The sequence below is a fragment of the Carlito syrichta genome, unplaced genomic scaffold, assembly GCF_000164805.1.
Source record: "Carlito syrichta isolate Samal-C Ts95f unplaced genomic scaffold, Tarsius_syrichta-2.0.1 Scaffold309834, whole genome shotgun sequence".
In the NCBI taxonomy this organism is placed as follows: Eukaryota; Metazoa; Chordata; class Mammalia; order Primates; family Tarsiidae; genus Carlito; species Carlito syrichta.
Window position 1 is genome coordinate 52768 of NW_007253930.1, and position 23914 is coordinate 76681.

The following is a 23914-nucleotide window of genomic DNA, read 5'->3' on the forward strand; positions in this document are numbered from 1 at the left end:
GAAGGATCGCTGGAGCCCAGCAGGTCAAGGCTGTGGTGGCCGGGAACGGTCACTGCACTCCAGTCTGGGTGACAGAGTGAGACTCCAACTCCCAAAAAAATAAGAAATAAATAAATACATAAAATAAAAGTAAAATGGAGTGTTGGCCAATATTCTTAAGAGGGAGTGCAAGAGTGTTGAGGATGTCAGTTATTTATATTTTCCATGCCTATGCACAAGATTATTTTAAGAACAAATTTCCTAGTAGTCTAACTGGAAATACAGTGCTTGCAAAGCACATTATTTCAATAAATACTATACCATAATATACATTTTTACTTTTATTTATGTTTTTCCTTGAAGGAGACTGCTCCTTAGCAATATTCTCTAACCAGCTGTACATCTATGGTTTTAATGAATAAGCAAGAAGGAACCACAAAGGTTGCCTCATCTGTCTTTCACAGTCACTACTGGGTCCAGAGTGCCTTTTCCAAGCTCTCCTTTGAGTTCAATGCACCCAAAGCTGAATTAATAATTTCATCACAAATCTATTTCTTTTTAGGTTCCTTTCATCAGTGAATGAATAGCACCATCACCCATCTAGTCACCAAGGTTCCTCTCTCTTGCTTTCTCTTTTCCTTTTCTCCTCCTATTTTCTAATTATCTCTTGATTCCATCCATCTCTCTCTGTCCCCACTGTCCCTACATAATTCATATGATCAACACTTCTTTCCTGGTACAAAGGCTTGCCAATAGGTCTTTATACCTCCCTCAGAGCCATTCTCTACACTTTGGCCAGAGACCCTTCAAAAGAATAAATCTGAGCATATCTCTCCCCTCTGTAAGACAACTTAATGGCTCCTCATTGTTCTTCAGATCAAAATTACCATAGCCCACAAGGCTCTTCATGATTATGTCTGTACTTAAGTCTCTAGCTCAAACTCTGTGGTTCAGCTCTACATTATTATTATTATTATTATTACTGAGTTGGAGTCTCACTCCATTGCCCATGCTGCAGTGCAGTTGCATGCTCACAGCCACCCCAGCGTCGACCTGCTGGGCTCAGGCGATCCTTCTGCCTCAACCTTCCAAGTAGCTGAACTATAGGCGTGCTCTACCACGCCTGGCAATTTTTGATTTATTATAGAGATGAGGTCTCACCAAGTTACCCAGGCTGTTCTTGAACCTGTAGACTCAGGAAATCCCCTCACCTCGGCCTCTCAAAGTGCTGTGATTACAGGTGTGAGCCACTGCACCTGGCCCAGCCACATTATTTTTTAGACCACTTTTGAGCCATTGTGTTTCCATCTTTGTTGCTTGGCTAACTCACATTGCTTTTTGATATCAGCTTAGCTGTCATTTCCTCAAGGAAGTCTTACATAATCCATGATTCCCTTCCCCCAGAAAATCTGACTTAATCTTGTTCACCTTTATATTTCCAGGGTCTCAAACATTGCTTGGCTCATAATAAGTGCTTGGTAAATATAGTCCCTGACTTATGATGGCTTAATGATTTTTCAACTTTATGATGGTACAAAAGTAATATACATTCAGTAGAAGCCATACTTTGAGTCCATACAACCATTCTGTTTTTCACTTTCAGCACAGTATTTAATAGATTAAATGAAATATTCAATACTTTGCTGTAAAGCAGGCTTTGCATAAGATGATTTTGCCCAACTGTAGGCTAACATAGGTACTGAGCATGTTTATGGTAGGCTGAGCTAAACTATGATGTTTGGTAGGTTAGGTATATTAAATACATTTTTGACATGGTATTTTCAATTTACAATGGGTTTATCAGACAAAACTCCATTGCATGAGGGGAACCCCAGATCAGGTGAATAGGGAGTGTGGGGCACAGGAATCTTGCTGTTTTTGGTAAAAAAAAAAAAAACTCCTGAGCACAGTATGGGTGTGGGCAGGTGCACTAGTAAATCACCCATCATGAAATGGGCAAACATGTTGAAAGAAGCTAAAACAACAACAACAAAATGAACACAGCCTCTCACAAAAACGCAAGCTGGTAGACTAATGCTGATGGATTCCTAGAACACTTACCTGATGGGGGAAGCCTATATTATAAGGGTCTGCCCTCCAAAGAGATAATTCCAGTTTTTTTTTTTTGTTTTCCCTCATAAGTCAAGGAGCATCTATAATGAATGAATGAATGACATTAAGATTTGATACTAGATCTTCTGATGTTAAATGCAATACCATGTTTAGTGTTTTGTACTGTCTCTCCTGTATTTTAAAAATCTGTTATCGATTTTAGAATCTGATTTTTAAAGTAAGAAAACTCTGTAAATGCAACCACCTTATAGAGCTGATTGTTTTTACCATAATGATAAATTATGAAATAGTTGTGAGCTTTGTCACGTAGGTCTGGAAGAAGGATCAAAGTTTGTTACTGTTCAATATTTTTATTAAACATATTGTAACCTTTTCCAGTTCTGTCAGCCGTGACACAACCCAAGGTCACCTAGATTATAGATTATCATTTACCTCACACATATGACCTGGATCATGGGTGGAAGCTTTGTTGAAGCCACAAAACCGTTTTGTTTGAAAAAATAGATTCTCACATTTACCCTGTGAAATTTTACAGAGTAAAATTCCCTGATGTCCACAAAACTTATGAGACTTGTTTAAATTTCCAGTTAAAAGTGATAGAAAAATGGAACTATCAAATCAGTTAACAGTCTTTGGGACATTCTAGCAATGTCAGGAAAAGGAAAGTTAACTTTTGTTAGTATAAATATTTTATGAGTTGGAGTTTATTAGAAAGCACCCCAAGATTCAGTAGTCCTATTTTTAAAAGTCTTTTTTTCCTTGGAAAAAGGTTAACTTATGAACTATTTCAGACATATAGACAAACTTGAAGCCTACTCTGACTCTGATCCTTTCAGATTTGGGCTGTAGGAGATGATGGTGAAAACAGTAAGCAGATGGCTTTGGGAGTGCCTTGAAATCTGTGCACACCTAGGTCAGGTCATTTCACTTCATTTAGGAAGCTGCTAGGCATTGATTCTGAGTCCTTGCTTAACATACATGAATTTTTAAATTTGTTTACTACCTAGTTGAGATATTCTATTTCCTCCTCTTTCCATCAAAGAATTTTGGTTTTCTTTTTGTTGTTTATATTGAGAAAAAGATCTTTAGTTTTCTGAATTGAAGATTAGAATTTTCTTATTAATAAAAATATTCATCAGAATCATTAAAACAGTGAGACTCTTTTAATGGAAAGTACTCTATTCTTTAGGAAGGTTTATTAGAAATAGCACTGGACTGAGGGTCAAGAGACCCTCTCTTTCCATTTCTAGCTGGATACTTGATTTTGGCTGAATCACTTAAAAATATGGATACAGTGTCTTCATCTGTGAACTGATAAAGAAGGCAATGCATATTTACAATGACATCTCTACCAGAATGTCTTGTAGACATACCAAACTCAACATCTCCACAACTGAGCTCCTGCTTCTCCTATGCCTCCACCCCGATTAACTCTACCTGTTGCCTTCTCTGTCTCTACTGGTGGCAACTTCATCATGTCTGTCATCCTTTATTTTCCCCTTTCTCCCTCACCTTACATCCAACCCATCAGGAAATTCCATTGCCTTTAGATTCTTAATATATCTTGAATCTGGTCGCTTTTTGCCATCTGCACTGCTACCACCCTGGTTCTGAGCCACTAGCATCTCTTTTTTCTTTTACAATAGCCTCTTAGAACATCTGACCTTTTCCTCTCTACAGTGCATTCTCAACAGAGCAGCCGGAAGGATTTTGTTATTTCTTTTATCAGTCTATCCATCCATCAGCCAAGGAAATGTCAACATTGCTTAGAACTGTGCTCATTAAACTTTTCTCCCCAAGTTCCCCAACGGCAGAAAATATGGGCAGAATAGCTCAGTTATTTCACAATAAGAAAAGTTATTTTCTTAAAACTTCATTAAGAAACTTTGTTTCTTAAGACACTCTTTTGTGTTTTGTTACATAATATAGCATGATTTATTGCCTCGATTTTCACAGAAAAATAAAAGCTTTAGGAATGGTGCTGAGTCTATTTTGTGGCTCTGGCAGTCTGCTGCATACCCTGCATATATGAGAGGGACCCTCAAAACCTTTATAAAAAACTTTATTTATTCTTGCATGTTTAAACTTCAGTCACCTTCAAAGTACTCTTTGTTTGATGCAATATACCTATCGAAATGCTTTTTTCACTGCTGAAAACAGTTTTAGAACTCGTAAGTTTTGATGCCTTTGAATGCTTCTGTCATTTTTTTCACCTATTGCACATGGCAAAACATTCCCCTTTGAGGACTTTTTTCATCTGGGAAAAGAAAGACACTTGGGGTGAGATTGGGTGAATTGGGTGGGTGGGCATGGGGGTCAGGCTGTTTTTTGGTCAAAAACTGCTGAACTTCAGTACAGTGTGGGCAGGTGTGCTTGTAAATCACCCATCATGAAATGGGCAAACGTGTTGAAAGAATCTCCAAAAAACAATTCACTGAAGTCGAACACAACCTCTCACAACAACACTATCTGGTACACTGATGCCGATGGCTTCCTAGAACACTTATCTAGCAGAGGAAGCCTGTATTATAAGAAACCCACTCGATAAAAGATAATTCCAGTATTTTGGGGGCCCTCCATATATATGTATTTATAGACTTATAGAAAGTCTTAGAACAAACAAACTTAAATGAGGTTTATCCAGAAACTGTCAATGAAAACAAAACATATTCATCAACACAATAAATGTGTGCTTTCCTAAAAACCATTGAAAACCATGCAATAAAAACTACAGAGCCAATGGGAAAAACAGTGTTAGGAGCATAACACTCAAAAATCTCATCCACAACACATTAAAAAAGGGGGAAGCTAATAAAAATGGGAGCATAGTTTACATATCCCATGTGGTTAAGAAACACATAAATACCATAATAAATGTGTCACTTAACCCTGACGAATCCCTGAAGTTTACTTGTGAAAGTGGCCATTGGAAAGGTGGTAGCTTGTGAGTTGCTGTCAAGGGCTGGGAACAGGGTTATCTGGAGCAGGATGGGAAGTTGTAATGCCATGGGGGGATGGGTGTGGGTCATAGCACCTGGGGATCTAAGGGAGCTGGAAGACATTTTGTGGTGCGCGCGAGTGCTTTGTGGATTCCTGTGTGACTTCTCTTTATTCGGGCACCGTCTTCTTCATTCACCTAGTGTTGCTCGCCATGCAGTGGTGTATATTTAAAGGAGGGATTTACATTATGCTCAGTTGTTTCCTAATATATTCATCATGTTGAAACACGTTCACAGATAAATATAATAGAGGGACTGACTCTATCATGTACTTTTTACCTGTACTAGGTATAATATAAGATTAAGACTCAAGATTATTATTCACTTTTCTTAGGAAATAAGACAAATATAAAAATAACAATACGTATAACCTAAAATAGAAGTGAATTTTGAGAATATAAGAGTTTGTATTCTTCCCATGAAATGAGGGCAGCCCAGGTTGGAGTGGGGTGGAGATTGATGACTTTGGTAGCTGCTGCAGGAGATGCACTGGGCTAGTTCACACTGGGAGTGTGGTACCACAGGGGTGGCCTAAGAGTTTACTAAGCCCGTCTTTGCCAGTTGGGCATTATAGTCATCCATTAAAACCTTTCACTTGCCCACCACTTTTCTATATTCAAATTTATCTTTATGATTTTTGTATTCTCTGTGTTAAGAGATTCTTGTATTAGTTTTCTATCATTGCTGTAACTAATTTCCCCACACTTAGCAGCCTAAAACAACACATATATATTATCTTATAGTTCTGAAGTTCAGAAGTCTCTCATGGGTCTCAAAGTGTCAGCAGGTCTGCATTCCTCCTTGGACGTTGTAGGGAAAAATCTATTTTTAGCTTTATTCCAGCTTTTAGAGACCACTTGCATTTCTAGGCTCATGGTCCTTCCCTCCATCTTCAAAGCCTGCAAATGGCTGGTTGAGCCTCTCCAACCTCATCTCACTCTTTTTTCTGCTTCGCCCTTCCACATTCAAGGGTCCTTGTGATTACATTGGTCCTACTGGATAACCCAGGATACTCTGCCTATTTTAAGGTCTGTTGATTAGCAACCTTAATTCTACCTGCAACCTTAATTCCCCTTTCTGAGGATTAAGATATGGATACCTTTGAGAAGCTACTATTCTGCCTACACAATTCCTCTCTGTAATTTAAATTGCAGGACTCTAATGTTAGAAGCACAATACTCAAAAACTTCATCAGCAATACATTAAAAAAGGAGGAACCTAATAAAAATGGTAGCACAGCTTACATATACCATGTGGTTAAGAAATACATAAAAACCATACTATGTCACATAACCTTGATGAATCCCTGAAGTTTGCTTGTGGGTTAGGGTTAGGGTTAGGGTTAGAGTTAGGGTCATCAAGGGGAGTAGTAATCTGCAAATGAATCTATGCTTGGCTTGTTTCATGGCATCTTTGAACTTATATTCCGTGTGACCATGAGCATCTTTTGACACAATCCCACCTGAATTCCACTGATATGATGAGGTAGTAGCGGTGAAGAGTGAATAATGTGCTGGATGAACTGAGGAAATGTGACCATAGGGCGTTGTTTGCAACAGTAGGAAATTGTGAACTCTAACCCATCTGCTGATATATGAGTTGCACCAAATACTCTCCTGTATCCCATTTTAGGCTTCTCTCTTCTATCATTTGCCAAATCTCTTGGAAAAAAACACATATTTTTCACCTGAATTCAGGACCTTACATTCCATCTTTCGTCTTAGAAATCTCTACCTTTCATTGCTTCTCTCTTTCTTCTGAGTCTTCAACTTCTTCCTTTACTAACTCCTTCCTATTAGCATTTAGACATGCTCAAGTCTCTCTCATGTTACCTATTTTAAAAAAGACCTTCCATCAACATTTGTCTCCATCATAGCCAGACATCTTGAAAGAATCTCCACTTAGCTCCAGTCACTCCTGGAAGATGACTTGGCCTAGGATAAGTGCTTACCAAATGTGTGCTAAATGAATTTCTGCTCAATTATCAGGTCTCTGGTGATATTCTCAGTATAAAGACTGCACTGTGAAATTTGTGTGTGTGTGTGTGTGTGTGTGTGTGTGTGTGTGTGTGCGCGCGCCTCGATTAACTTACATTTATAATTGAGGAAACCCATCATCGATCACAAAGCCATATATATATATATCACCAAATGTTTTCTTCCATTTGGGATGATACATCACTGCTCTGTGTACCTGTTTTCTCTTTCTTACATTTGTTTAACATTTCATACTTTTCTTTTCCTTTTTTTTGAGTTGGAGTCTTACTAGGTGGCTCAGGCTGGAGTGCAGTGGCACACTCATGGCCACTCAACGTCGACCTGCTGGGCTCTGGGGATCCTTCCATCTCAGCTTCTATGTAGCCAGAATTACAGGCGCACACTACCATGCCTAACTAATTTTCTATTTATTGTAGAGACGAGGTCTCGCCAAGTTGCCCAGGCTGGTCTCAAACCCGCGAGCTCAGGCAATCCACTTGCCTCGGCCTCTCAAAGTGCTGGTATTACAGGCTGAGCCACTGAGCCTGGCCAACATTTCATACTTTTCATAATACTTCTGTATATCATATTTTATTTAGTTTTCATCAACACCTTTGTAAAACAGGCAGGGCAAGGAGGTGTTCCTGTTTTAAAGGGTAAGTTCTTGAGGCCTAGAATAGTTAAGATATGAGGTCTGATAGTTAAGTTTGTGAGCTCATCCTAGAAAAGGTACCACACACCTCATTGCTGATATCACTATGGTCACCTTCGAAGTACTCCCCTTGGAAGCTATACATTGAGGCCAGTGCCTAGTCTACCGCTCAAAGCAATTTTGAGCTGTTCTGAATGTTATCAAAATGTCTTCTTTTCAATATTCTTTTATCTTTGGGTCAAGAAAAAAGTCATTGGAGGTCAGATCAGGGGAGTAGGGAGAGTGTTCCGATACAGTTATTTGTTTACTGGTTAAAAGCTCCCTCACAGATAGTGCTGTGTGAGCTGCTGCATTGTCGTGATGTGAGAGTTTCTTTGGGACCATTTTTGCACACCCTTTCTCATGCCAAGATTTTCAGTTAAGATTGTCCTGTTTATCTATTGATGTTTATTTGCCCTGCTATGCTTCTCACAGTCAGCCAACGATTTTGACACAATTTGATGAATTTTTGCTGTTTTTGTCAGTGTACTTTACTGGTCGTCCTGACCTCTCTTCATCAGTGACACTTTTTTGTCCCTCAGAAAACATTTAATCCATTTGTACACTGCTGTTTTCTTCATGAAATTATCCCCATAAACTTGGACTAACATGTCCCTGATTTCACTTCCACTCTTGCCAAGTTTAACAGGAAGTTTAATGTTTGATTACTGCTCTAATTCAAACTCCAACATTCTCACGACGACTGCTCTGATTACCATTCCAGAAAAAGAGTTTCAAACTTGCTTTGATGCCTGGACTAGGCTGTGGTGTCCGTGCATAGCTTCTCCAGGGGAGTACTTCAAAGGTGACTGTAGTGATATTCAGCAATGTAGCACTTCTTCTAGGATGAGTTCATAAACTTAATTGTCAGACCGCATATCCCCAAGACATACACAAAGTTAATGTTACATCTGGGCTCAGTACCTAGGATTCTTGACTCCTTCTTGGGTTCTTTTGCTGTCATATGCTGATTATAGTAGCGGATTCAAGAACAAAGTAATGTATAGCAGATCGTCAAGGGGAGTAGTAATCTGCATATGAACCTGTGCTTGGCTTGTTTCAGTGTCTTTACTCTTATATTCTGTGTGGCTATGAGTATCTTTTGACACAGTCCCATCTGAATTCTACTGACATGATTAAGTAGCAGTGATGAAGAGTGAATCATCTGCTGGATGAACTGAGGAAATGAGACAGCAGGGGGTTGTTTGCTGCTGGTATTAAGCTAAAGGTCTTAGCTGAACGACTTCACTTTTGTGGTTTCGCCTAGAGATGAAGTAGTGTTTCTGTCTCCAAACTCAATACACCTCTGTGTTCTAGTGCTGTTGTGAGTGACATTTTAAGGAATTTCTGCAGGAGGCATACTTAATGAGAACATGTGAAAGGATTCGTGTTAAGTGCTCTTTACTGTCTTTTGAAAGGGGAATAGGAGGGTGAGGGATTAAGGGTTGGAAGGCAAGTGGTTTATTTGAATTACGAAGAGTTTCCTACTTACCATCACTAAAATAATGTTTTGAATTCAGTAAGGTGAAATTTAGTTTCATTGAAGTAATCAAACTTTTCCATTCTGAATGCTTGCTTCAGCAGAGAATTAGTTTAAATTTGATTAGGATGTCAAGGACAATTTGACTCGCCCCAGGTGAGGTCTGGCTTCTCTCCCATCTCATTCCAACATCCTGTTCTAGCTGCTGTGCTGTGCTTTCCTTACTGTGCTCATATCTGGTTGCTCTCCATAGGTCTACACCTCTGACCGCGTTTCCCTTCCTCTTTCTGGGACCTTATACACTTTGACTTTCAGGTTGTTTTGTTTCTATAGGCCACTCTTCTTGTGGGGTTTTATCCAGACATAGACTGTCCCCCTCTACCTGGTTTCTTTCTGCCCCTGCCCTCAGGAAGCAGTCTCTGGCCAAGGCTGCTCTCTGAAGGTTATGCATATTCCCAATCATGAGTCACGGGATGCAGGTGAACAAGCAAAGCTGAAAGCAATGTAGTCGTCAGTGTAACTGTAAACCCCATAAAGGAATGATTCTCTTTATGGCTTTGATTATAAGACTGCTGGCTGTACTGTCCTGAGGCGTGGATTCTTCACCTACCCGCCTCCTGTAAGGTTAATAAGCCAATGTGTCTCCTGGCGGAACCTCAGGATGATTTCTTTGGAACAGGTAAACATTATATGCAAGCCTTCTCAGATTTGTGGCTACTTCGTTACAATCATGAAGGCCAAGGGAAACCCTTCTAAAGGGTATGGGTCACATAAAGGGCTGTGCTGGGAAGCAATGACTTGAGGTGCATAAGAGTGAGGTTTCTGGGATCCGGCGGGCCCATTTATACCATGGCTCCTCCATTGGCTAGCTGTGCAACCCTGAGAAAATTGTTGACCTCTTCTAGTATTAGTATCCTCATCTGTCCCAATGGGGATCATAGGATCTCCCTCTTAAAGTGGCTGTCAGAATTAAGTAAGTTAACCTAGATAAAACACTTAGCACAGCAGATGACATATGATGAGGGCTCTGTGAATTCAGGTATAATTATTCTTGCTGTTGGAATTTTTGTGTGAGTCTGGGAAAATTGCTTTGCTTATTTGGACTTTGTTTTTTTTCACCTATGAAATGAAGGTACTGAGAAGGCATACTGCTTTGTGGACAATCAATGGACCCTATTCAGATCTGATTTATGTTAATGTCTGTTCCAAATACATCTGAGTTCTATACTTTTTTTTTTTTTAGCTCCATCTCCTGCAACCCAAGAAGCCTCTTGGTACTTTGTCGTCACTGAGGCCTTCCTTTGCTCATCTAAATGACTTGTCCCAGTGTCATATTCCTTTTGATTCTTTCAGATGACAGCTCACTTGGCAAGCAGTGTTTTGCAAATGTGCTCTAAATAACCAATAGGAATAGAGTTGGTGTAATGATTAAATAACTTTAGGTAGTATTTTAAAAAACTAGTAGGATCTTTATGATAAGATTTTTTTGAGTTGAGGTCTCACGGTCACCCAGGCTAGAGTGCAGTGGCATGCTCATGGCCACTGCAGCCTCAACCTGCCAGGCTTAGGCCATCCTTCCATCTCATCCTTCCAAATATCTGGAGCCATAGGTGTGCACCACCACATCTGCCTAATTTTTTGATTTATTGTAGAGATGAGGTCTTGCCATGTTGCCCAAGCTGGTCTTGAACCCCTGGACTCATGTAATCCTCTTGCCTCCACCTCCTAAAGTGCTAGGATTACAAGCATGAGCCACCATACCTGCACTTCTCAAATTTTCTACCAAAACTTGGGGGTTTAGATACAAGCCCCTAGTTGGTCCTCTCACTCCAGCTCCAATTATAAAATGTCTTTGAATGATCATATTTTATCTTCACATTCATTTACACTTTATATTTTATCTATACAATAGCCATGTTTGCTGTGATATTAAAATGTTTTAAATTATGTATCCGTTCTTCTTTAACTTCCCATCTGCTTAAGCTTCCAGTAAAATTGATGCCATATTTATCTCATGGCTTTGAGTATCTCTGATGACCTAATTTAGAATGGTAGGGTAATAAAAAGGAGTGGTTTTGCAGTTATGACTTCCTGGCACCTGGGAAAGTCTGTGAGGGAGACATTTTTTACTGTGATCAAATCGTTGTGGGAAGCTGACTTGGTAATATGGAAGATAGTTTTCAATTGCTATGAGTTTAAAGCTGAAATGATCACCAAAGATCCAGCACCTTTGAAAAAGGTTAATGGAAAAGCCCTTTCCTCTTAGAATATGTATGTGAAATTTAACATTCTAAATGTTCCCAAGTTACTATAATTTAACTTTTCTATATAACCTTTGGGATATGTGAAAATCTGGACTTGTGGAAGCCAACTTTTTTTCCTTCAAGAGTGGGGGCTTTCTCAGATTATCTTATGATCTCATCTGATCTTTGCTTGCAGTGGCAGGGTGACACGGTAAAAGGACAGTTAGGAGGCCTGACATCTTTTAGCTGTGGAGTCTACAGCAAATCATTTCTCCAAGCTTGACTCTCTTTACATAACGAGGTTTTGTGATTGCATTTATCTCTCAAATGAGATGAGATTCGTGGTTATATGTTCCTTCTCACTGCTGGTACTTGTCTGTCTATACTACTTGTTGCATTGAAATCATTTATGTGGTGTCTGTAACATTCATAGACTGTGAGTATTTTGCTCACAACTATAGACCGAGTATCCTCTACACTGCTTGGCACACAGTATTCATTCATTCCAAAGATATCTTTTTAATGCCTGCTAAATGGCAGATACTAATTTAGGTACTGGAAAATACAGCAGGGATATGTCAGGCAGGGTCCGTGATTTCATGGAGTTTAGATTCTTAATGCAGTCCTGTTCAATGTAACTTATTGTGATGATAGAAATGTTCTGTAGTGGGGAGGGGAGGCATACTTCATCAACAAGGGTTCTTGCATAATGAACATTTGTATACCTAACCCTGAATTGTATCCAACATCTTTAAATAAAAAAAAAAAAGAAATGTTCTGTAGTGTCTTGTTCGGTATGGTAGTCACTACACATGTGACGGTTGAACACTTGAGATGTGACTGGTGCGGATGAAGAACTGAGATTTTAACTTTGCTTATTTTTAATTTATTCAAATTGCTACAATGTCCAGTGGCTACCATATTGGACAACACTGTTCTAGATGACTAAGGGGTCAGAGACTGAGATAAAGAAGTGGATAAATAAACAAAGATTCACATAGTGATAAATAAAAAAGATTCACATAGTGATATGAACCAAAAAGAGGCAAAACAGGGTAATGAAATAGGAATGAGGAAAGTGCTTTTCCTAGGGAGGTTTGAGTTGAGGAGGCACCAATAAATGTAAAATAAATGAATTCCGAAGGTATAATTTTAAAAACTGCGCTACTTGATATTTTTGCCTTAATTGGTGACCTAGTTAGTGTTTTCCTTTTTTGGTGAACATATCCCAAACCTCAAATAAGCCCTTATGTTTCTCTTGTTTTATTAACTGCAAACATTTTTTTTCCCCTAGCCCGGAATTGTCTTCTCCAGTTCCTACTGATCTTACTTCAACATTGGGAGGTATGCTTTTGTGTCTTTATTCGCTTTTCTTTTTAAATTATTTATGGTTTAAGACAATCTTATAAGCAAGTATATTTTCCCAGTTCATATTTTAAAATATCAGATTTCTCTCTTTTTAAAGGGTCTCAAAAAAGAATAATTTTTTTTAAAAACCTGTTTTTAAGAAAAAGTAAATGTTTATCTATCATCTATCAATCATTGAGATGAGGTCTCGTTGTGTTGCCCTGGCTGGTCTTGAACTCCTGGGCCCCAGTGATCCTCCCACCTCAGCCTCCCAAAGTGCTGGGATTACAGGCATTCATCACTGTGCCTAGCCTTATAGAAAAAGTAAATTTTTAAAACTTATTTTATGGCATTATGTTGTAGTTACTGATGAATTCTTAATTGTTTAATATAAATCAGAACACTACTTAAAAGAATTATATGACCTAATGAATTATTTTAAGGCAAACTCTGTAACCACTACTAGTGTCAAATGGTAGAACCTTTTTAACTCCACCATTTGTCATTTTTGTCTGTGAGCATTTTCCAGAGTAAGGATTTTTTTTGTGTGTGTGTTGGAGTGCAGTGGCCGCTCCTGGCCACCGCAGCCTCGACCTGCTGGACTCCGGCGATCCTTCCACCTCAGCCTTCCAAGTAGCCGGAATTACAGGCATGCGCTACCACGCCCGGCTGATTTTTTGATTTATTGTAGAGATGAGGTCTCGCTGCCCAGGCGGGTCTCGAACCCGCGGGCTCAGGCAATCCACTTACCTCAGCCTCCCAAAGGCGCAGGATTACAGGCTGAGCCACTGAGCCCAGCTTGAGTAAGGATTTTTTAAAACTGCATTCAGTTGTGTGGTTTAACATGTTCCTTTAACCTTTCTATTTCTTATAAATTGGTTGTTGATTGATTGATTGGTTTATTTATGTATTTATTTTTAAAGCAGGATTTATTGAGAGTTCAGAAAAGCTCCCACAGTTGGAGGGGACCCAAAGAGATTTCCAGTTTCTTTGTTTTTAATGAAAAAAAGGAGGCACAAACTTCTCTGTGTTAGAAATTTCAAACATCTACAAAATAGTCAGAATAGCATGATAAGGTCCAGTTTCAACAATTGTTAATTCATGGCCATTCTCCAGCCTTCATCCATTTCCCTTCTCTGATAAAGTTACTTTTTTAGTATCTGTCCCCTTTACTAGATAGCTCCCTAGGGACAGGAACTTTGCGTTCCTAGAGTCTTGTGCAGGGCTTGGCATATGCTAGGTGCTCAATGCACGCTTGCTGAATGAGTCCTTATTTCTTGTTCTGGGAGGACACCATGCAAATGTGTCTTGAGGTTAGAATGCACTGAATTTCCAAGATGTTCAAGCATATGACTTATAGGAATGATTTTTGAAGTTAGTTTCTTATTTCCTGGTGGGAATTCTGACTTACCAGGCACTGAATTCATACATATGTTTTTGCTTTTTTCTTCAGATGCTGCTCCCAGCGTGGCCTCCCATGAAGATGCCTCGGAGAGCAGCTTCGAAAGGCCGGAGGAGAGTGTGAGTGATGCTCTGTTACTTAGTTTCTAACATGGAGAATAGGGATTAGCGTATATTCCATTGCTGGACTACGCATGACTTCATGTAGTGCCCTGTTATGGAAATGTCATAGATTTTAAAACTTGTACATTATAAAGAAACTGTGATTCCTTGGGAAGCTGAATTATGCTCTTATTGGTGATTTCTTGGTGAGACAGGGCTTCAAATTGTAAATGAAATGACTTGGGGCCTGGGAAACTGTCATCACAGTAAACCCGTGGTTTCTTGTGGACTCTGGGACATAATTTACTGTGGCGATTTTTGCCTATGTTCTTCTATCTTTTTGTTGTTGTTGTTGTTTTGTGTTTTTTTTTGAGTTGAAGTCTCACTTCATCGTCCAGGTTGGAGTGCAGTGGCACACTCACAGCCACCCCAGCGTCGACCTGCTGGACTCCAGCGATTCTTCCATCTCAGCCTTCCGAGTAGCTGGAACTGCAGACGCAGGCTACCACTCCCAGCTGTTTTTTATTTTATTGTAGAGGCGAGGTCTCGCCAAGTTGCCAGGTCTCAAACCCATGGGCTCAGGCAATTCACTCGCCTCAGCCTCTCAAAGCGCTGGGATTACAGGCTGAGCTACTGAGCCCAGCCTCTTCTATCTCTTAATAGACCAGTTATTAGTCTTTTCTTCTTCAGAGAAAAAGGATGTAGATTTTATGTTATTTCAAAATAAAAAAGCACATGCTTTTAAAATACACCATGATTGATAGGATCCTGTCCACTAAACATTGTTAAATCTTATAGCCAAGTCTCTATCACAAAAAATTACAGATTCACAAAAAAAATACCAAGAAGATGGAAGCATTTTGTTAGATATTTTGTTAAATTTTACATTTAAAAATTTGGAAGCTGGGCATGGTGGCTCACACCTGTAATCCCAGCACTTTGGGAGGCGGAGGCAAGAGAGTTGCGAACCCAAGGGTTCGAGACCAACTTGGGCAACTTGGCAAGACCTTCTCTCTACAATAACTAAAAATAATTAGCTGGGTGTGGTGGTACATGCCTGTGGTTCCAGCTACTTGGGAGGCTAAGGTGGAAGGATCATCTGAGCCCAGCAGGTCACGGCTGTGGTGGCTGTGAGTGTGCTCCAGCCTGGGTGGCAGAGTGAGACTCCAACTCAAGAAAAAAAAAATGGAGGGTCTCATAAATCCTTGGTTATTTAATATAGAGCCAACTCTGACAAATATATTCCCTGGAAAATGCAGTTCAGTTACCTTACACCTTCTCTTCCTGATGCGGACATTTTAACATATTTGAAATCAGGTTAAGTTGCTCCACTCTGCTTCTTCACCTTCCCTGTCACTAAACAAGGCTGGTGGCAACTTAGGATCCCTTGAGTATATACCTGCATCAATTTTACCCTAAGTACAACTGTGTGCCAAGTAGATGGTGCTTGAAAATGTTGGCACTTAATGAATATTTGTGAATGAATGAATACAAAGTGATACTGTAGTTCTGAACTACAGAATAACTCAATTTCCTGAGGTCAGCAAACATTTATAGAATGAGATCGTATTCACAATAAGAGAAATGAAGGAATTGTATGCACTCAGTTGCATACAAACATAATTGCATATTAATATCCAAAACAGAGCTGATTTAAACCAATTTATAAAACCAGTAGGAAAACAAAATGGCATAGAGATACCTAACAAAAATTAGTTTGTCTGTACCTCTAATTCAAAATGAAGTCCAAGGTACAGTTTTACAGTTCAGTTATTTTCCTAATACATTTTTCCTTCTACTCTTCTAGAGATGATATACTATATTTCTGTTTTGTTTGTAGCTACCCTATAAATTATAATATGCATTAAACTTCACAAAATTTAATTTTTTCAAAATTTTTGTTCTTATTCTGAGATTGTAGGAATATTAAAGCATTGTAATTCAAATGAACACCCTGCTGACTTATTTTTTGCTATTTTTTGGTGTGTTTTTGTTCTCTTTCCCCCTCTCTTTTTAATCCTACAGATTAGACTGTATTGTATTGATTTATACAGTTAAAGTTTGTTTCACATTTACCTAGATGTTTATGATTCTATTTTCTTAAAATTACTTTTTACATTTTAGACCACTCTTCTGGGATAACTTCCAGAAATATATACTTCTGAAATTACTTTAGTAAGAGTCTCTCACTGTTCTATCTCAGTTTTTGATCATGCAAATATTTCTTTATCATCTTCTTATTCTAGAAAGATATTTATCATCTTCTTATTCTAGAAAGAATCTGTATTCAATTCTGGATTGAGTTGCTAGTCAAGCTTTTATTTTCCTGCCTTCTGAATTCTGTTGTTGCTACTGAGAACTGAACTATTAGTTCAGTTGCCACTTCCTTGTGTGCAATTTGGTTGTTTTCTTTGGCTACTTTTAAGATATATGCACACACACGTATATATACACATTTACAGATGTGCATTTGTATTTTGGATTATGCAGTTTCACAAAAATGGATATAAGTGTGCATTTATTGCACTTTAGATTTGCTGCATTTCCTTGCAAGGCTTTATGTCCTTAATACATTCGAAGACATTCTCAGCTGTTACCTCTTGCAACTAGATATACATCTGACCTCCTCATTTTACCTCTCATGTCTCTTAACTCTTTAAGAACTTTTATTTCTTTGTTTATGTTGCATTAATTCTGTCTTTCAGTTCACTCATTCTTCTTTCAGTTTAGTCTATATTGTTCAAACTGTCCATTGGGTATATAGCATCTTTGCTTTATTTGGGAGTCTTTGATCTGATGTTTCAACATGGATGAACCTTCTACTTTGCATTCTTATCCCTTTGCAGGGATTAAAACTAAGGCTTGACCACAAAGGATCAGTATATGCTCCATGGAAGCTACCACCTCCAATACTGAATCATCTCTCTGGGTTTCTGTAATCTATCTTCTTTGACACCTTGGGTTTTTTTGTTGGTTCGTTTTCTAATTTTCTTGCAAAACAACTATGCATTAAAGCCATTTAAAAATGTATTCAGCATTTTAGGTGTTCTTCAGCAGTAAGATTACTTAAGATATTTATTTTATAATTGATATTGCTATTGCTATTACTTACTATGACAGTAGTATGATGCAGTTACTGGAAAAACAAGACCAAACTAGTAAAAGCTAATACAACTTTAGATTGCTTTAACAGAAATAAAGAGTTTACTATAAGTGAGGTGGTAATTCTACCATATTTTAATTGGTTAGACAATTAAATTGGGTGCCACACTCTAAGAAAGACATTAAGAGCCGGAGAAGTATCTGGAGGAGAGGAACTAGAGAAAAGTCAGGGAAGACACGGTAGCTGCCTGTGTATATTTGAAGGACTCTCTGGGACAGCAGTTTTTATATGTGTCCAAGATTAAAGAATCTGGATCAATGGTAGAGCTTGTAGGATTCAACTATAAGTAGAACTTTTAGGGTTTAGTATTAAGAAATTTCCAACCCTGAGTGCTTTTAGAAGTATAATAGTCTGCCTTTGAAAGACATGTTTCTTTCTCATCAGAGCCATTTAAATTGATGAGAAGCAATTGCCCGGGAGAGTACAGAGAGAGTTCAGATATCAGAGGGATGGTGGGATCTGGGAGGTTCTTTACCGGTCTGGAGTTTTGAAGGTCTTGAATTATATGATCCATCAGGGATGAGAAGTAATGCAGTGGAAAGAAAACTCCCCATGTTCTGCTCCTGACTCTGCAGTTGGCTTGCTGTGACTCCTTAGGTGGTCTTCCATCCTGTTCATTTCCTGGTTTTCCTGTGTTTCAAAATGGAGGCCCTTGGATTAGATCAGCTTGGGTGTATTTTGCATGCAGCAGCTCTTACTGTAGTGTTCTAGTGGTGATATTCTACTTCTCTCATTCCTCCTCCCTTTATTAGTTGGAATTACTCTGTCAGAAACTGTTGCCACCCGGCATGGTGGCTCATGCCTGTAATTCCAGCACTTTGGGAGGCAGAGGCCAGAGGATTGCCTGAGCTCAAGGGTTCAAGACGAGCCTGGGTACCTTGGCAAGAACTCGTCTCTACAATAAATCAAAAAATTAGCTGGGATGGTGGCTCATGCCTGTGATTCCAGCTACTTGGAAGGCTGAGGTAGAAGGGTTGCCTGAGCCCAGCTGGTCAAGGCTGCAGAGCTGTGAACAACGTGCTACTGCGCTCCAACCTGGGCGACAGAGTAAGACTCCAACACACACACACACACACACACACACACACACACACACACACACACACACACACAGAAAGAAACTGTTGTCGCTTCATTTGTTTACCCAATCACTTATTTATATCAGTATAGATAGATTCATGGGTTATTTATTTTATTCTTTGGGTTGTAGCCAATATTTATTTTGTTGCTTACATTATTTAAGCTTTGGCCACTGGAAAGCTTGGATTTGAACACTGCAGAGTACAAAAAGTTTGCTGAATATGGTTTTAGATTCCACATAGCAATTAACTTTTAAGAAATTACCGTTTGTTGGGTCTGGTGTAGTATCAAAAACAAATTTTCACAATTATTTGAAAAGGCTACGAATATACTCCTTCCCTAGCATATTTCTTTGTGGTCAGATTTTTTCATGTAGCTAAAACAGCATATTGCAACCAATTAAATGGAGGGACAGTTAGGAGAATCAGCTGTCTTCTAATAAGCTAGACATTAAAGAATTTGCAAAAATATAAATTATGTCATTTTTCACACTTAAAAAAAAAAAGAGACAGGGTCTTACCCTGTCACCCTGTCACCCAGGCTGGATTACAGTGCCGTGACCAAAGCTCACTGCAGCCCTGAACTCCTGGGCTCAAGTGATCCTCCCATTCCAGCCTTCCAAGTAGCTAACACTCCTACTAATTTTTTTTTTGTAGCTGAGTGTTTTGTTTATTTTTACATGTAATGGGATTATTATTATTTTTAAATAAACAAATTATTTTTAAAATTTCTCTTTTAAATGATTGCTTGGTAAATATTTATAGGTATAACATACCCAAATACCTCATTAATTTTTAAGAATTTCAAGGGGCTCTAAGACCAAAACGTTTGAGAACTATCCTTCTAGACTATATTTAGATGATGATTAAAAATAGAGTCAACTCCTTTTTGATTCACTTTGATGGTTTCCTGTGAAAAATGTTTTACCTTCCTCTGAACTGGTTAATGTGTGTTTGAAGGAATGTACAAATGCATAGTTATTTTAACATTAGCCTGTGTCTTGAAGTTCACCCAATTTGTCCTGAAGTCAACTACTATATGAAGGTCATCATCAGAAGTTGCCTTTAGACCAGTGTCTGACACATTGTAGGCAATCGATAAATGTTGATTGAATGAATAAACATTGGCATTTATTGTTTTTTCTCTAAACATCCAGATTAGCAATGAAATTGAGACTGTGGTAGAAGAATCCACAAAACCAGCAGCTGAACAAATTGCAGAATTCAGTATTCACCTTTTGGGGAAGCAATACAGGGAAGAACTGCAGGATCCCTCCAGCCTCCACCACCAGCACCTCACAGAGGAGTTTATTTCAGAGGTAGGTGATCTGTTGTTTGTTTGACTTTGAGTACACAAGACAGTTTTCTGGTTGTTGATGTAGGTTTTCATATTCACAATGCTGTTTAAAGGTAGGTTTTGGGATTCATGCTGTTTGTCTACTTGGTTCCTGGGGTGGTCACTTAGCCATTTTTCCAGAAAGCTCTGTGAAAAGTTCACAGAAGGACACATGATTCTTTCATAGAAAGAAAAGTCTTGCCATCTGCTGACAAATAAATGCTACTTCCAACTTTTGCTGCACAGCCAAAGAAGAATATATTCTATAGCATGGTTTTGACTTGACAATATTTTTCTTCTTTGAGAAACTACATACAGTGTATTGTTTCTCTTAAGGGAACATCAAACTTAACTTTAAACAATTTCGCCTTTAGTATTCTTTTTTTTCAAATAGAAAAATGTTAATAGTTAATACTTAGGTAATACCTGATACAAAGTTCAGAAGCACAAAAGGGCATCCAAAGAGAAATAAATTTTCTTCCTATCTCTGTTCTTTGTTTGGAGATATTTTTTAAAAGGCAATTTTTAAAAAATTGTGGATTTGACCATTTCTAACTTTACTTTCTTGAAAAATTCTTTATGGACTTAAATTTAAGATTCTCTCAGTTGAAAATGATCCATTGACCCCCTTCTATTTTGCCTTTGCTCTTGTGTAATAAGGCATTGAATGCCCACTTACTCCTGTTTATCTGATTACGGGGCACATCATTTCTTCCTGTTTATTTTTTCCTATTCCTTCTTGATGAGATTCTTTGTGGCCAAGTTTGTCAATTTCATTACCCTGGATTAATTTCCTAGACACTGTGCCCAGATGGGAAATAAAAATGTACATCTCTCAGCCAAACAGCATCACTGCAGTCATCAGACATGGAGAGTGTAGGCCAGACAATCCATTTTCCTAGCGGTGTGGCCAAGTTGCAAGACTGTATGGTATGTGGAAGAAATGTCAGCCAGGCCAGTGGCCACCTGGCATCAGATAGTGTCTTGGGTTGGCTGTCTGGTTTTTCTCTGCCCTTTGATTAAGGAACCTTAATACGCCTTTGTGTTTGGGCAGACAAGTGTGTGGAATGACTACAGATTTAGAGAAAATTCAATAAACACTTAGAAAAACATCTCCAGCAGGGACTTTATGAGGTAGGTAGCAGTCGAGTTGAGGTGATTTGAGGGTGATGAAGAGTCTAGACCGACCATGAAGCACCTTCTTCTCTGGCTGAGCGCCCTATGTCCACCCACCTCCCCGCCCCATCACCTTGCCTGGAATGAAATGTCTACCAACAGCCACTTTGTGTGGAACAGGAAAGGCAGGGTCATATTTTAGACTGAAGGGGGCCTTCCAGCTTGTTCCCTTCAAGACGTAATCACATGGAATTTTCTCTCAGCTTCTCTAGGTATTATTAGAAGACAGAAAGCCTACTTGGAGAGGATGGGTTTTAGAAACTATTATACTTTTTTTTAAAAGATGAGGATAAGGTAAGAGGAGGAAAAGGTGTGATGAGCTTGGGACAACACAAAGTATATCAGAGAGGGTAGGTTGGTGTGATGGGCTTGAGAGTGCTGGTACCTGAGAACAATCCCAATGTCAATGCAGTGTCCTTGCATAGTGCTTTATGCTCTACAGGTTGCTTTCTGTCCGTTTGCTCACAGAGGCCATGTGGAGAAGCATCTCCATTTTACAGACGAGGCCCAGGAGGTCAAATAACTCATTCATGGTCATTTCAACCTCTCTAGGAGTTGAAGAGAAAATCCTATTCCCTGCTGCCTCCAAAGTGCTCCTTTTTAAAAAGTGTATTTTTAATTTTTATTTTGAGTCAGAATCTCACTCTGTCACCCAGGCTGGAGTGCAGTGGCAGGATCACAGTCACGGGTTTACTACAGCCTCGACCTGGCCTCAGATGATCTTTCCACTTCAGCCTCCTGGATAGCTGGGATGAGACTACAGGTGCACCACCACACCTGACTAATTGTTTGATTTTTTTTTTTTTGTAGAGATGAAGTCAAGCAACCCTTCTACCTCAGCTTCCCAAAGTGCTGGGATTACAGACATGAGCCATCATGCCTGGCTTAATGCTCCTTTTAAAATTTAATTTAATTTAATTTTAAATACTCTACAGAGGCCCTTTCATTTTATTTATTTATTTATTTTTTGAGTTGGAGTCTCACTCTGTCACCCAGACTGGAGTGCAGTGACACGCTCCTGGCCACTGCAGCCTCAACCTGCTGGGCTCCGTCGATCCTTCTGCCTCAGCCTTCCAAGTAGCTGGAACCACAGGTGTACGCTACCACGCCCGGCTAATTTTTGATTTATTGTAGATATGAGGTCTCGCCAAGTTGCCCAGTCTGGTCTCGAACCTGTGGGCTCAGGCAATCCACTCACCTCAGCCGCCCAAAGCTCTGGGATTACAGGCTGAGCCACCGAGCCCGGTTGAGGCCCTTTCATTTTAATTCAAGGAAGGATTTATAGTGAATTTCAGTTTTCTCAGTCTTAGTCTCAAATCTAAAACATATTTACCATGAGGCAGGGGAAAGAGAAAGAGGCAGTGTAATTCAGTGGGAGGAACATGGGCTTTGGTGTTAGAAAGATTTGGGGTTGAATAATTTCTGATTCAGTCACTCTCCAATTGGGTGATCCAGGCCAAGTTAGTTGAGATATAATAGTCTGAGTTTTCTCATCCATAAAATTAGGATAATATGCATATCTTGGGATTTTGCTGGGACTTAAATAATATTGCAGAGTACCAGACATATAGCAGTCACTCTATGCATCATATTGATTATTAATGTTGATGCTAATAAAGTAAAATTATTTCTTGCAACTGGAGCCCTGTGTAGTACCCAACTGGATGTGACAAATTAGAATAACTATACACATTAACTCTCAAGAGATGGCAAAGCCTAGGCTGGTGGGGGAGGTTAGTAATAATGTTAACATGCAGTTGTATAGCATTTTTCAGTTAATGGATCACTTTTAGGTACATTCATTTTAATATTATAAAAACTGATGTGGTAGGTAGTCAGAACAGTATTCGTTCTATAAAAGAAGAACACAGTATCCTAATTTTATGGATGAGAAAACCGAGACTATTATATTTCAACTAACTTGGTCAGGATCACCCATTTGGAGAGTAACTGAATCAGAAATTATTCAACCCCAAATCTTTCTAACACCAAAGCCCATGTTCCTCCCACTGAATTACACTCTTTCTCTTTTGCTAAAAGCAGAGCTGAGACTGACCCTCAGTCCTCTGATTTCTGATTCGGTGGATTCCACCTCCCCATTCCCTTACTGTAAGAATTTTAACACTTCTCTCTTTCAGAGAGTAAAGGGCAAATTTATGTATCCAGAAAGTTTCATGGGTTTGGACTCTTTATTAAGGCATGAAGATCTTCAGTGAAGCAAGGTTAAAAAAAAAAAATCCCAGTCTCCTGATTATCTGAGGATTTGGTTAAAAGCAGAAGCCCCGAGATGTTGCCAAAGTTCATGAACTTACTTCCTTTGTTCTGATATTGACCCCTAGTGACCTATCTGGAGAGGTTGTCACCTTCTGAAATGTTAGATATTAAATATCCAATTTTGTTAAAATATGTATTTGTGCCTCACCTGATTGTTTTTATATCTTTAGTCCAATCTAGCATTATTTGTTCACCCTCCAGTCACTAAGCTCCTATGGAGTTACATGACTGGATTTTAAGACTCAGTGATAAAACTGGTTCCTGCAGAGTTGATGCTCATAAGTTGATTTTTTTTTCCGAGTTGGGATCTGACTCTGTCACCCAGGCTTGGAATGCAGCAGCGTGATCATGGTTCATCGCAACCTTGACCTCTTGACCTCAGGCAATCCTTTCGCCTTAGCCTCTTGAGTAGCTGGGACTATGGGCATGAGCCACTATGCCTGGCGAATTTTTTGTAGAGATGGGGTCTTGCCATGTTGCCTGGTCTCAAACTCCTGGGCCCATGCAATCCTCCTGGTGCTGGGGTTACAGGTGTGAGCTACCACACCTGGCCTTATAAGTTGATCTTCTAAGTAACTGAGTTACCTGACCACTG

The 23914-nt window shown here is 39.2% G+C and overlaps 1 protein-coding gene across 1 annotated transcript in view; it reads left to right on the forward strand.

The window, feature by feature from the left end:
• Positions 1-23914, forward strand: part of IMPG2 (interphotoreceptor matrix proteoglycan 2) — a 106047-nt gene that overhangs the window by 30013 nt on the left and 52120 nt on the right. Inside the window, exons 5-7 of the mRNA XM_021717522.1 lie at positions 12736-12785; positions 14242-14309; positions 19691-19852. Coding sequence (XP_021573197.1) covers positions 12736-12785; positions 14242-14309; positions 19691-19852 — 280 coding nt within the window. The remainder of the gene's footprint in view (positions 1-12735; positions 12786-14241; positions 14310-19690; positions 19853-23914) is intronic.